The following is a 12,649-nucleotide window of genomic DNA, read 5'->3' as shown; positions in this document are numbered from 1 at the left end:
AAAATGAGCCAGAACATATTCTCTTTCCTTTCACTGTCCTCTTTATTACAAAACAATGAATGATGTATTTTGAATAATAAATATATAAAAATAAAAAGCCAATTAATGATGCTTACTTAATAAATATTTTCTTTACCAAAACAGAGACACAGTGTGACAAGAAAACTTTTATTTCAATTTATTAATTTAACATTATAAATTGAATTAAAATACAAAAACAGTTATTGCTCACAACTTTTTTAAAAAATTCAGTCAATTTAATTTTAACTTATTAAATATAGTTGATATATGTATAAAAAATAGTTTCAGTTGCAATTTCTGCATTAAATCGTGTAATAATCTGACAGATTAAATCTCAAAATTTTGTTTTAACTGTAGATATAACATTAAACATAATTTAATATAAATGTATAATTTATTATAAAATTCTTTACTACTATTAAATGTTCCTCTGTAGCCAAATGTAAAATATGTTCACGTTTAATGTTGAATGAATTGAAATATAAATGAAATTCGATTAATGTAATCTTATTTAACATTATCATTTTAAAAATACATTTAAAGTGAAGTTTGAAGACCAGCTCTAAGAAAAGTATACGATAGAAAGAAAGAAAGAAAGAAGATTAGGCAATATAATTTTCGTTGTGTGCAATTAAAAAAATATAAATGAATTTAATAATAGTCTTAATTAATATAAATGAAATATTTTTGTTTGAATTGAAATTTAGAAGAAAAGGAAATTAATAGATAATAAGTTGCAATTGAAGAGACACAGGTGTTAATGATTATGAAGAGAGAAAAAAAGAGTTTCCGATTTTGCATGTCACGTATTTGTATTATATTATGAGTAATGAGTGTGAATGCAGTGTAGCACACAGAGGTAGATAGCGCGTAGGGAGCGGAGTTGAAGAAGAAGAATCTAAGGTCTATACGACACATTTCATTTCTTTCTTAAACAAAATAAAACAAAGTTAGAAAAAGAAAAAGTCTGATATAGTCTTCACTTTTGTCTACTCACTCATCTCTTTCTTTTTTCTTTTTCTTCTTCTTTTTCTCTGATTTCAGCCATGGATTCAAATCATTCTATATCCCCAAGACAGCATGAGAATCAGAAACCATGGCAGGGGCTGCAATCTCCCAAACCCGTTGCTAGATCCGAACCCGGGAGCCCGTACCCGACAACGTTCGTCCAAGCCGACACGTCGTCGTTCAAGCAAGTAGTCCAAATGCTGACAGGGTCCTCGGAGACAGCGAAACAAGCGTCCTCGAAACCCGTGGCGAACCCGACCCACAGCATCCCGCCCATGAAATCCGTTCCGAACAAGAAGCAGCAGTTCAAGCTGTACGAGCGGAGGACGAACTCCCTAAAGAACAACCTCAACATCAACCCCCTCACCTCGTTTTTCTCGCCTCGAAAACCCGACATGCTCTCCCCCAGCATCCTTGACTTCCCCGCACTCGTCCTCAGCCCCGTCACGCCCCTCATACCCGACCCCTTCGACCGATCCAACGCACCCCCTTCCCTCGACTCTCAAGCTGAAGATAAAGCCATCAAAGAGAAGGGTTTCTTCTTGCACCCTTCGCCTGCTTCTACTCCCAGAGACGCCGAACCTCGCTTGCTCCCTCTCTTCCCCACCACCTCTCCCAGAGCCTCAGGTCCTTCTTCTTCTTCTTCTACCGCTGCTTCTTGAATCGCTTCTCTTTCTTTTCTTTATTATTGCTCCCTTTCGGATTTTCTGTAAGATTCTTATGTAATTTCTCCTTTATTATTGCCATTCATGCCGGTTGAGGGATCCGTTTCCGAAGAATTTGTAATGCTTATCGAGAGAAGGGAATAATTCTGCTTTAATTGTATGTATAAATTATGCCGTTTTCCCCCAATCTCCACTCTTTCTTTCTCCTTCGTTTGCAACAAGGTTGTTTAATTTCACCCAGGAAAAAAAAGGTTCAACTCGAGAATGTCAATTTTAGTTGACTTTAACACGATTAAACTTTTATCAGTTGTAGCAATGAGCTACGGTTGTGGGATGTATTGTGATTCATCTACTCTCTGGTTTCCTCTTTCTTTTTTCTGCTGCATTTTTTTCTTTCAGAGGTAAATCGTTTAATTATTGTTGTCGCAGTTAAACTTTAATGCTTGTTAAAGGTGAGTGAAACTGTAAATAATGAAATTAATTTTAAATTATTGATCTGAATTGAAATGTGTGTCCAAATTAATTTTGGCCACATTTGTAAACTCAACTGGTTGAGTGTTTCGATATCTGTGTTGGATTATTTTATTAATTTTAGAGAGACCCACTTGCCTGTAACTTGATCATGGGCACTGTACACTGAAAAAAGTTGGAAATTTTAAATGAAGAAAGGTCCTCAGAGAAAATTAGTTTGGATGTTTAGTCAAACAAGGTCTGACACTTTGTTTGAAGGAGAGAAGGGAAACTGGGGGCATTTATAATTAGAGATGCTATTCATAATTAGCAAAATTAATAATGCAGTGTGTACTAAGTACGGTGTTTAGGGAAGAAACTAGAGTGAGAAAAAGAGAGGTGTTGGTTTGAAAAATCTAATTGCAAAGGCAGCTTTGGGTTAGCTGTCATAGAAAGCGTAGAAGAATGGGGAAGGAATCTTGACCCGTGTGATGTGTTTCTGAACGAGGGAAAGATCCCAAGAGATGTGATGATGGTGATGATGATAGGCATCATATGTGCTGCTTGTGTTGTAAGCATCCATCTAGTGGTTTTCACATACTATGTGCTTCACATGACGTGGGTTTCAACGTCAAATTCAAAAATACAATAAATCCAAACATGAAAATAGATAAGAAAAAAAAAAGAGCTTGGTGAATCATTGATCAGTGTCTTTTGTGGTGGTGTACTAGTTGGTGTGGGAAATGTTTTGAATTAGAAATGGAGGAAAGTACATTGTGATGTGGGAGGGTAGTACATGGATTGAGAAAAGATGGCATTAGTTATTGTGTATTAATAAGAAGTCAAAGTTGCTTGATGATAATTAGATGAGAGCAATAAATATCCGGTTGTGGAGTGAGTGGAGAAGTAGAGTTTGAGGCATTAATTATTTGTTTGGTTTTTGCAGTGTTGAGAGAAGGGTAGGGACCCCATTGAGCATTGGACAGGCGTAAAAGTAATCATGCGAAGAGAGTGGGTCTTTGTTTGAATATTTTAATTAAGGTTTTTGACTGAAAGGAGACCAGAATTGAAGTGAATGGGGACATGGGAAAGTGAGGGAAGGGGTTGTGATGATGATAGGGAAGAAAAGAAGAGAAGAGAAGTGAAGGTGTGGTTGGTTTTTGTAGGCTATTGATATGACTTAAGAGGAGTTTTGAAGGCATGGTTGGTGGTGCATTTATTGAGAGTTTGAAACTTAACATGTGCAGTGGCACCAAACCCTTGTTGCTTACCCCTTTATGAAGCTCATCTTCCATTTCTATTTCCCTCTCGCAATCAGTTTGGGGCAAAAAATATAAAACATCTCACATGTGGCATGTTTTGATTTGACGTATTAGTCATCGCCCTCCTTCAAAAATCCATCCACCTTATTGCGCCCTCACAAAACTTCAAGGATAACGTCTTTCACTCTATCTCTCTCTCCACTTCCTCCTATCTCTAATATTAGCTACACACTAACTTTAATCGGATCCTCTTTAATATCTATTTTAACTCAAATTAACTTCACTTCACTTTACATCTTTCTATTTACCAACTTTATATCATTTTCAAACCAATATTACATTTTTTTAAAACAATCACTTCAAGAAAAATTAAAAATGGATATTTCTTAATAATTTTAAGGTGGTAACAATGTTCACAACACATGTAATTAATATTTATGTAATAAAATATAAAGTTGTTTTTTTATAGTAAACTTATTTGACAAGTAATTTTTTTTTCGTTGTTGAATTGGGTTGGTGTAAAAGGTGTTATGCAATGTCATACGATTGTAAGACATTCAAAAATTTAAAATAACGATTGAGTCGTGGGACATGTTTTTTTTATGAGTAAACACAGTTTTTAATTTATTAATTGTAATTCATAATTTTATACTTGTAATAATAATTATTTTCGAATGTAGGTGTAGTGTGATTGATAGTTGTAAAATAAACTCTTCATGTATTTTATACAAATAAGAATGGTAATAAAATTAATTTTTGTTTATTTCTATTATATTAATTAAGTTTATATAGTTGATAATAACCAATTCTTTTTTATTATTGATTACTATGAATGTAAAGGATTGACCAAATGCGATTTCACAAAAGTAAAAATAGTAGTAATAAAATTATTTTTTGTTTACTTCTATTGTATTAATTAAATTTATATAGTTGATCATAACTAATTCTGTCTACCATAGATATAAAGGACTGATAAATGAGAGATCACAAAAGTGTAGCACAAGATAATTTACATGTACTCTGTTTATTTTGTATGTTAATTACATGTGTTAAAAACATTGTTCTTCAATTGTAGTATAATACAAAGTGGAGACTGTAATTATGCTTGCAAGTTCACTAGAAAAAAGTTATTTGTAATTTATGAACAAGTTTTAAATTATTATGTTTTGGAGTATTTCATTGATAGTTTGACTTCTAGGCAATAAACCTTGTCAGATTGGTTGGACAACCTATCTTATTAACTTATATAATACATTAAGGTAGTTAAAATATTAGATTAATTGTTATTTAGTTCGTTCAATTTTTTTCAATATTATTGGTTTGTTCTGACACTTATTTAGAATTCTTTTAGATCCTTTGTAACATTAAACAATGTTGAGTTATAAATAATACTAAATGATAATGTTATAAATGATACTAAGAAGATTTTATGATTTTATTATAAATTATATTCAATTAAAAGTGTGGAATGTGATTGGAATTTGTTATATCCAAGTTTATTAAAATGGGATAAACAACATATAAAAGAATACGATTATGGCAAGAAACATTTCATATATGCATAAAATGATAATTGTGGTGTGAACTATCATTGTATGACATTGCATATAAAACATCTTTTTACAAGAGTTAAAAACTATACAACAAATAGAATTATCACAATGAGTCAAAACCAATGAACCAACTCGTTCTCTCATTAGTTCAAACTAAGTTGAAACAAAAAAAATTACAATTTTTAGTATGGGTCAAAATCAAATCCAACTCATCCTCGTTGAACTCATGATGAGTTGAACTAACTCATCAACCCGTGATAAAAAAAAAAAAACTCCTTCTATATACATACCTACGAGTTTTCATTATACATTCTAACTCACATTCTTTCTCATTTCTCTTCTCTCAAAATTAAAACATCTTCATTAACAAAAGATCAATATGTTTTGATGTTGGTTAATAATAATTTATATTTTGAAGATTTTATATTAATTTTAATTTTAAAATGATTTTGGATTGTATTTTAAATTTAAGATGATTTCGAATATGTTGTTCTATTTGGAGTTTATATTTTAAGATGAATATGTTGGATTAACTTTTTAGATTATTTAAATTTTATTTAGATATTATTTTAAATGATCATTTAGTATTTATGCTTGGTATGTATATTAATATAATATTTAAAATAATTATTTATGATTATATTTTTATATCTATGTTATGATAATTATATATCACTACAAGAAAATTATTAAATAAAAATTAAATTTGGAGATAAAAAATAGTTAGTCTGACTAAATTATATACTATTTTAAATATTTTAAAAATTACAAAATTTGTGATATTTAGAGTGGTTTCCATTATTAATAAAAATATATAAAATATTTTTTAAATTAATATCTAAATTATCTAATAATATTTTAAATACTAATATTTTATATTCTAAAATAATTTTTAAAAAAATAATAGAGACTAATATAGAATATAAAGTAGTTAGTAACTATAATCTTGTTAGTAAATGGTTAAATACTAATTTAAAAATGATTTTATAATTTTTTATTAATAATACTAATTATTTTAATTACCAATATTTTTTTAATTTTAATTTAGTCAATATTAGTAACTAATTATTTTGATTTCTAAAATTAATATTTATTTAATTATTATTTTTGTGCAATATATATATATTAATATATTAGTAAATATTAATATAATGATTTTTGTGCTATGATTATTTCGGTAATTTACAGTTTGGTCGTGGTTTCCATATTAAAAAAATATATTGAAAGATAAATCTAAAAAAATAAGTTAGTTGACAACTTGAAAGAGAATAATTATATAAAAAGACACATACGATGAGTATTGAATTACAAAAAAAATATTTGTATTGTAGAGATACCACATGACGATTGGATAAAAAATAAAATTTTTGTACAGTTTAGGTGATTCTTAAAACCTAATGATTAAACTATAGTTTGAGAACAACACTTGAAAGAGTTTTTTTAGTTTTTCTCTTACGTTTGCAGACAAATCTATCGAGCAAAACTTGTTTTGACGGTTGTATCGTTAAGTAGCTATTACTCAAGTAGGTGTATATAATTATTTTAGTTGCATTTTTTCGTGAAAAATGATTTTTAATTGATATGTTCTTATTGAGTAATTATTTCTTTAAATTCAAACTTATAAATAAAGAGATATGGCATCTTTATGTTTAGCTGTAAATATGAATGAATTGTTCAGCTAAATAAAATTTTGTAGGAGCTGTTGGTTAGTATTATTTAAGAGAACACTTTTTAAAAATGAAATTGTTTTTGAGAAATTATGAAATTTTAAGAGAACATGGGAAAAAAATGGTATTACCGGAATGTGGAATGATTCTAGCACTTTCTTGACACGTCTCACATAAGATCTTTGTGTTATTTTTTGATCCAACATGTAACTTCATAGCAACGGACCAAACCAACTGTATAATCATGTAATTTGAGAGAGTAGAAAGAAATATAGTTGTTATGAATGTTCATTTTCTTTAATAACATTTTAACAAGTATTCACTTTTAGAATCAATGCATGTAGTTAATTTGGTATGGTTCATAATTTTATTTATTTAAAATTTCAAATGATTAATATGCAATATCATCATTTGACATTACAGTATTAAATTACGAGAGAAATCATAGATGTTTTTTTATTTAGTTTTATTATGTAATTATAGTTTGAAATTTACGTAAAGATTCATGAAATGAAATTCTAACAAGAAGGTCATAAAGAATTCATAGTCGTCTATAATAAATTTAATTAGTGTCAGTTCATCGATTGAATTAGATGCTTCAGCCACCATGACCAGCATCAGTAGAAACGAAACAAGCCACCCTTTGGTGTTTTAATTAGAAGAATGTTTATTAAAAGAAATATTGTCATTTGGTGTTTTAATTGTGGTTCAAAATAAGATATGCTGGGGAACTAAATAATTTTTTTTTTTACTTTTATTAAAGTTATAATTTTGGGAATAAAGGAAAAAATTCTACCATATTTCTTTTACTAAAATATGGTATGGAATTATTTGTTTCTGTAATTTTGAATTTATCAATTAATATAAAAAAATTAAAAACACACACACTTTAATTAAAGAAAGAGAGAAAGAAGAATCACCGAGACAATTTGAAGAAAATAGTTAAAAATAAAGGTGTGATAACGAGGGAGGAATAAAATAAAAAAAAGAAGTATAAAAATATTCGAAATAATATTTTAAAAATTGGACCAATCATTAAATGGGAAAACACAAATGATTTAACGAAGACACAAATTGGGAAAAGGAAAAAATAAAAATAAAGACTAAACGTTAGATTTCGGGTCATGGGCTGGTCAGGCCCAATTATTCACTGAAGAAAAGTAAAAACCCTAATTTCTTCTATTCTTTCACTCAGTTGCTGCGACGCTGACACAGAGACTCGGAGCCAGATTTCAAGATGAAGGTTTATCTCTGAAACCCTAATTTGCTTGCTGCTTTGATTTCTTGATTAGGACTAAATTTTACCGTTCAAAACTTTTGCAGTTCAACATTGCGAATCCGACCACCGGTTGTCAGAAGAAGCTGGAAATCGATGACGACCTTAAGCTGTAATTTATTCTTTACCATTTTAATTTCCGTTGCTTGCGATGTTAGGAAGAAAGGAATGATTAATGTCATAATTTTAATTTTTTCCCCTTATTGTAATTTTACCAATTTTCTACGTTGAAACGCTATAACGGAGTTGTAAATTTTTTTTTATGTACTAGTTTTCGTTATTTGAAGAAACTGTGTTCCCTGTGTTACTGGGCTATGTAACTTGTAATTGAAAAGTCTTGTAACATTTATTTTATGCGTGACAAATTAATGAATGGAGTGGGAATCTGTGTTGCTGGATTTTGTTTGATTTTGAGTCGTGTTTTTATGTTACGGTGATTTGGCTTTAAATTGCAGACGAGCATTTTGGGACAAGAGGATCTCTCAAGAGGTTCTTGGTGATGCTTTGGGCGAGGTAGTTTTTTGGCTGGAATCCTTCCGTAGATCGGTTATCTGCTGAAATTTCCTGATAAACATTGATCAATTATTGATCTATTGTCATTATTTGTTTCGCTGCTTTCAGGAATTCAAAGGCTATGTCTTCAAAATCACTGGAGGATGTGATAAGCAAGGATTTCCAATGAAGCAGGGAGTGTTGACCCCTGGCCGTGTTCGTCTCCTGCTGCACAGAGGTCTGACCATTAGAAATTCTTTTGTTTGGGTTGATTACGAATATGTCTCAAGCTATGAAGCTTGGACGCACCTCTTAAATGGTGTATCCCTGTGCACAAAACATATCCGTCAAGTGTCCAATTCAAATACATTTTTTGGGTCTCCATTACAATTTTAAAACGGACAAATACAGTGATTTTCTTAGCATTCAAACTTATTGTATAAGTTTCTATTATGATTATAGAAATAAGTAACAAATCATATAGATAATGAATAAGGGGATTATATATGTATTATTGAGAATGTTTTTATTTAATCTCTTATCATATGTTCATATAATATGAAGTTTTTTAAAGTTGTTAATTTGTTTTTAAATGAATTTAAAGTAAAGTGTATTTTTCAATGATGATGATCAAGAAAGGGATGAAATGCCTTAAATGAATTATATTCACTTCTTGTTTTTTTAGATTTTAGATATATCAATTAGATTCATTTTTGTTATATTTGATTAACTTTGTTCTCATAAATCTTGATTGTCAATTTAAATAATATATAAATATGTATCCTATATTTTGGAAATTACATGTGTCAAAGTGTTCGTGTCTGGTGTTCAGTGTTTGTGTCAGTATCCGTGGTACATAAGACGGAACTATTAGTCACATTCTTTCAACTCACGTTCGTATTTGGGTTGGATATGGCCTTGAATATTTTGTAAATTCCTTTGTGTGTGACATAACACCTCTTTGTTTAATAACTCGTGTTGTTTGAATTTTTTTTATGTAAGATCGTACATATTTGTTCTGGAGATACTGTCAGTTTTGCAACATTGATTTGTGGTCTGATGTCAAGTTTCATTTCATTGCTTTCATGAGAAGGAACTCCTTGTTTCCGTGGATATGGAAGGCGCAATGGAGAGCGCAGGAGGAAGTCTGTTCGTGGGTGCATTGTCAGCCCAGACCTCTCTGTTTTGAATTTGGTAATTGTAAAGAAGGGTGAAAATGATTTACCAGGCCTGACAGATGTTGAAAAGCCAAGGATGAGGGGTCCAAAGAGAGCTTCCAAAATTCGCAAGCTGTTCAACTTGTCTAAGGATGATGATGTCAGGAAGTATGTCAACACATATAGGAGAACATTTACAACTAAAGCTGGTAATGTGTATTTTATTTGCAACTGTTCTACGTAGCTTTATGCTGTCTTTACGAATAAATTACAAGCTTAACCTTTTTATAACCTGTAATGTTTACTGCTGCTTTTTTCTGCATCCAAGTTTGAATTTATCAAATTTGTTAGCTTGAAGTTGAGTACATTAACAGAGCTGTTCTGGTTTATGAAAGTTACTTTTGAATTTATATCTCTATGTAGTTTATACTTTGTTTGCTGCAAGAATTTATCTAAATTATCCATTCAAGGAGCTGTGTGTATAAAAATAGGACTTTTGATATAAATGTGTTCTTTTCACATCGTTCTTTTTGAAAAGTTTAAAATATTAGCGCGAGCTGAAGAGGTAACTCCTATATTTTATCACTTTTCATTCTTTTAGATGAAAATGTATAGTTTTGGTTTGAGTATATTTTTGTACATTTTTTTGACAGAGGGCCCATTTATGTTTAAGATTATTGTTTGAAATGACCTGGATATGGAAGTTGTGATTGTAATTCGTTTACATATTTTGGTTGCAGGGAAAAAGGTGAGCAAGGCTCCTAAAATACAACGTCTGGTCACTCCCCTAACCCTCCAAAGAAAGAGAGCAAGGATCGCAGATAAGAAGAAGAGAATTGCTAAAGCAAAATCAGAGGCAGCAGAGTACCAGAAACTTCTGGCCTCCAGATTGAAGGAGCAGAGAGAACGCCGGAGTGAGAGCTTGGCCAAGAGAAGATCAAAACTTTCCAGTGCCACTAAACCAGCTGCCACAGCATAAGCTTCTTTCAGACAGATGAAGTTTAAGCTTCGCTCTAGTTTTTGATAGTGTCATTTCATGATACCTTTTTTTGGTATGTTTCTATTTTGCTATTCAAATACTTTTTAATATTTCTTCTATGTTTTGTTCGACAGTTTAATGGAGTTGTTTTTTTTCGGTGAAATTAGTAACCTTTTGAAGTTGATATTTATACTGTCATATTTTTCCTTCCCCCAACCGAATGCTTGTCCTTATTGTTTATGCCTTAATGAAGAGAAGGGTTGCAAAAGGATTATAGCCTTTGAATTATCTCTCAAAACATTACTCTATTATCATGCAAGCACTTTATTAGCTATAGAGCATGTTAGTTTAGTAACAATAGCAAATCTGAAAGATCTTTTTATCATTTTTTGTTGTAAGTAGTGAGATTCTGCTATATTACAGCGAAAAATAATCTAGAAGAACCATTATAATCTTGTTAACGGTTAAAAAAGATTGTGTAGAAAAGCCTTTAAAATTATGTAGATTAAAATTATCTTTCAATTGGAGTGGATCCCTGTAAACTCGTTAGAGATGGACGATACGACTGAACTTTGCGTGGAATTGGTATTTTTATTCATTTTGATAATTATAGGACTTTCCTAACTGCTTTGCATTATACAGTAGCTATCATGAAATTGCAAGAAAGATTAACTTTTCACTTTGTTATCTATTGTTTAATATTTATTAACCAGCCATTGAAATGCTAGGCATTGATATCTGCAAATGGATAATCATATTATATTTCTGTTCACCAGTTTCTCTAGCGTTCGTAGGAGGTCAGCGATAAGCATGCTTTCTGTAACTTGAATAGTGTTAGCTGATCTAAATTTGATATCATAGCATAGAAATTTTCAAATTACAAAAAAAAATTCAAATGAAATTATATAAGTAAAACTTTATTTTTTTTGTTAAACATTTGAAACTGAATTAAAAAAATCTGTGTTACGAGAATATTGCTAGCATAACATAAACCTAAAATCAAAATAAGACAATTAGTGCAGAATCATTATATATGAACACTTCATATTATATTTGATGATTCATTTTCTACCTGGGAAGTAGTTCATAACTAGGTCACATTTTGATTTAGCTTGCTCACTTGAATACAGTGACTCATATGTAAGATTATATAAAGAGAATCCCGTTGTGTATACATTTTCTTATAATTTTATTCTTTATATTTTAAAATATAACAAATTTAAACTAAAAAATCTAAAACAAATTTTTGACTTCGAAAAAGGAACCACATACATAAATAGGATTATTTTGTATATAATTTTTTTCTAATTTGATTCTTTATGATTTTAAAAAATATGACCATTTTAAATTTAAAAAATTTGAATTTGAAAAAAATAGAAAATATATTTTTTAAATTTTAAACTGAATTTGGATTTGAAAAAAAATATATTAGAAAACACATTTTTTGAATATAAAGCATAAAAAGGAGAATGAAAACACATTTATTATACAATCTATCAATTTTGTTGTAAAAATCCCACTAATATGAAATTAGAATACTAAGACTTTTTTGTTTTCTTAGTATGTTTTTTAACTGTGTCATTCTATTGTTTGTATTCACAACATAATGGAGATCCTAGACTCAACTTTCAAATCTAATAAAAAGATATTTTTTTTTAAATATTTTAAATTCTTTAATTATTTAAATTTATATGTAATAATACATTTATTCTAATTCATTATTTTCCGTAACAACAATACAAGATAATTTCATATCCTAGTATATGTTATAATAACAATCTTTTTTGTAAAATATAATATCTACACTTATTATGAGATTTTTATAATTTATTCAATCTTTCATTATAGATTATATACTATTAAGATGTCATAAATACATTTAGTTTAATTTCACATAGTTTTTAAAAACCAACAAATTATATGAATGACATGTTTTACATATAATTAAAAAAAACCTCATTCAAGTATCAATTTTGCTTTGTATATAAATAATATAAATTTATTTAATTATTATTATAATTTAATAAATATAAATATGTTTATTAACACAAATTTCACTTATCATAAATAATAGAAAATTTGAAATATAATCACTTAAAAATTTATTATGAATTTAATA

At 29.3% G+C, this 12,649-nt stretch overlaps 2 protein-coding genes across 2 annotated transcripts; both read left to right on the top strand.

Moving 5' to 3' along the window:
- The first annotated feature begins 786 nt into the window (after positions 1–786).
- Positions 787–1,881, top strand: LOC137832569 (VQ motif-containing protein 4-like). The gene is made up of 2 exons (XM_068640794.1): positions 787–924; positions 1,066–1,881. Exon 2 carries the CDS (start codon positions 1,068–1,070, stop codon positions 1,689–1,691), a length of 624 nt encoding a protein of 207 aa, XP_068496895.1. The 5' UTR covers positions 787–924; positions 1,066–1,067; the 3' UTR covers positions 1,692–1,881.
- Positions 1,882–7,729: 5,848 nt separating this feature from the next.
- On the top strand, positions 7,730–10,798 carry LOC137832577 (small ribosomal subunit protein eS6-like). Its single transcript, XM_068640803.1, has 6 exons — positions 7,730–7,869; positions 7,950–8,014; positions 8,358–8,415; positions 8,524–8,632; positions 9,488–9,760; positions 10,292–10,798. Exons 1-6 carry the CDS (start codon positions 7,864–7,866, stop codon positions 10,528–10,530), a joined length of 750 nt encoding a protein of 249 aa, XP_068496904.1. The 5' UTR covers positions 7,730–7,863; the 3' UTR covers positions 10,531–10,798.
- Positions 10,799–12,649: the final 1,851 nt, after the last annotated feature.

The sequence above is a fragment of the Phaseolus vulgaris genome, chromosome 6 (assembly GCF_000499845.2).
Source record: "Phaseolus vulgaris cultivar G19833 chromosome 6, P. vulgaris v2.0, whole genome shotgun sequence".
NCBI lineage: Eukaryota > Viridiplantae > Streptophyta > Magnoliopsida > Fabales > Fabaceae > Phaseolus > Phaseolus vulgaris.
This window is presented reverse-complemented; position numbering and strand designations above follow the sequence as displayed.

Excerpts from the sequence above, each read along its gene's own strand:
- LOC137832569 (XM_068640794.1), top strand. The coding sequence starts at position 1,068 with ATGGATTCAAATCATTCTATATCCCCAAGACAGCATGAGAATCAGAAA.
- LOC137832577 (XM_068640803.1), top strand. Across the intron at positions 8,015-8,357 it reads ATCGATGACGACCTTAAGCT|ACGAGCATTTTGGGACAAGA; the intron begins GTAATTTATTCT and ends TTTAAATTGCAG. Across the intron at positions 9,761-10,291 it reads AACATTTACAACTAAAGCTG|GGAAAAAGGTGAGCAAGGCT; the intron begins GTAATGTGTATT and ends TTTTGGTTGCAG.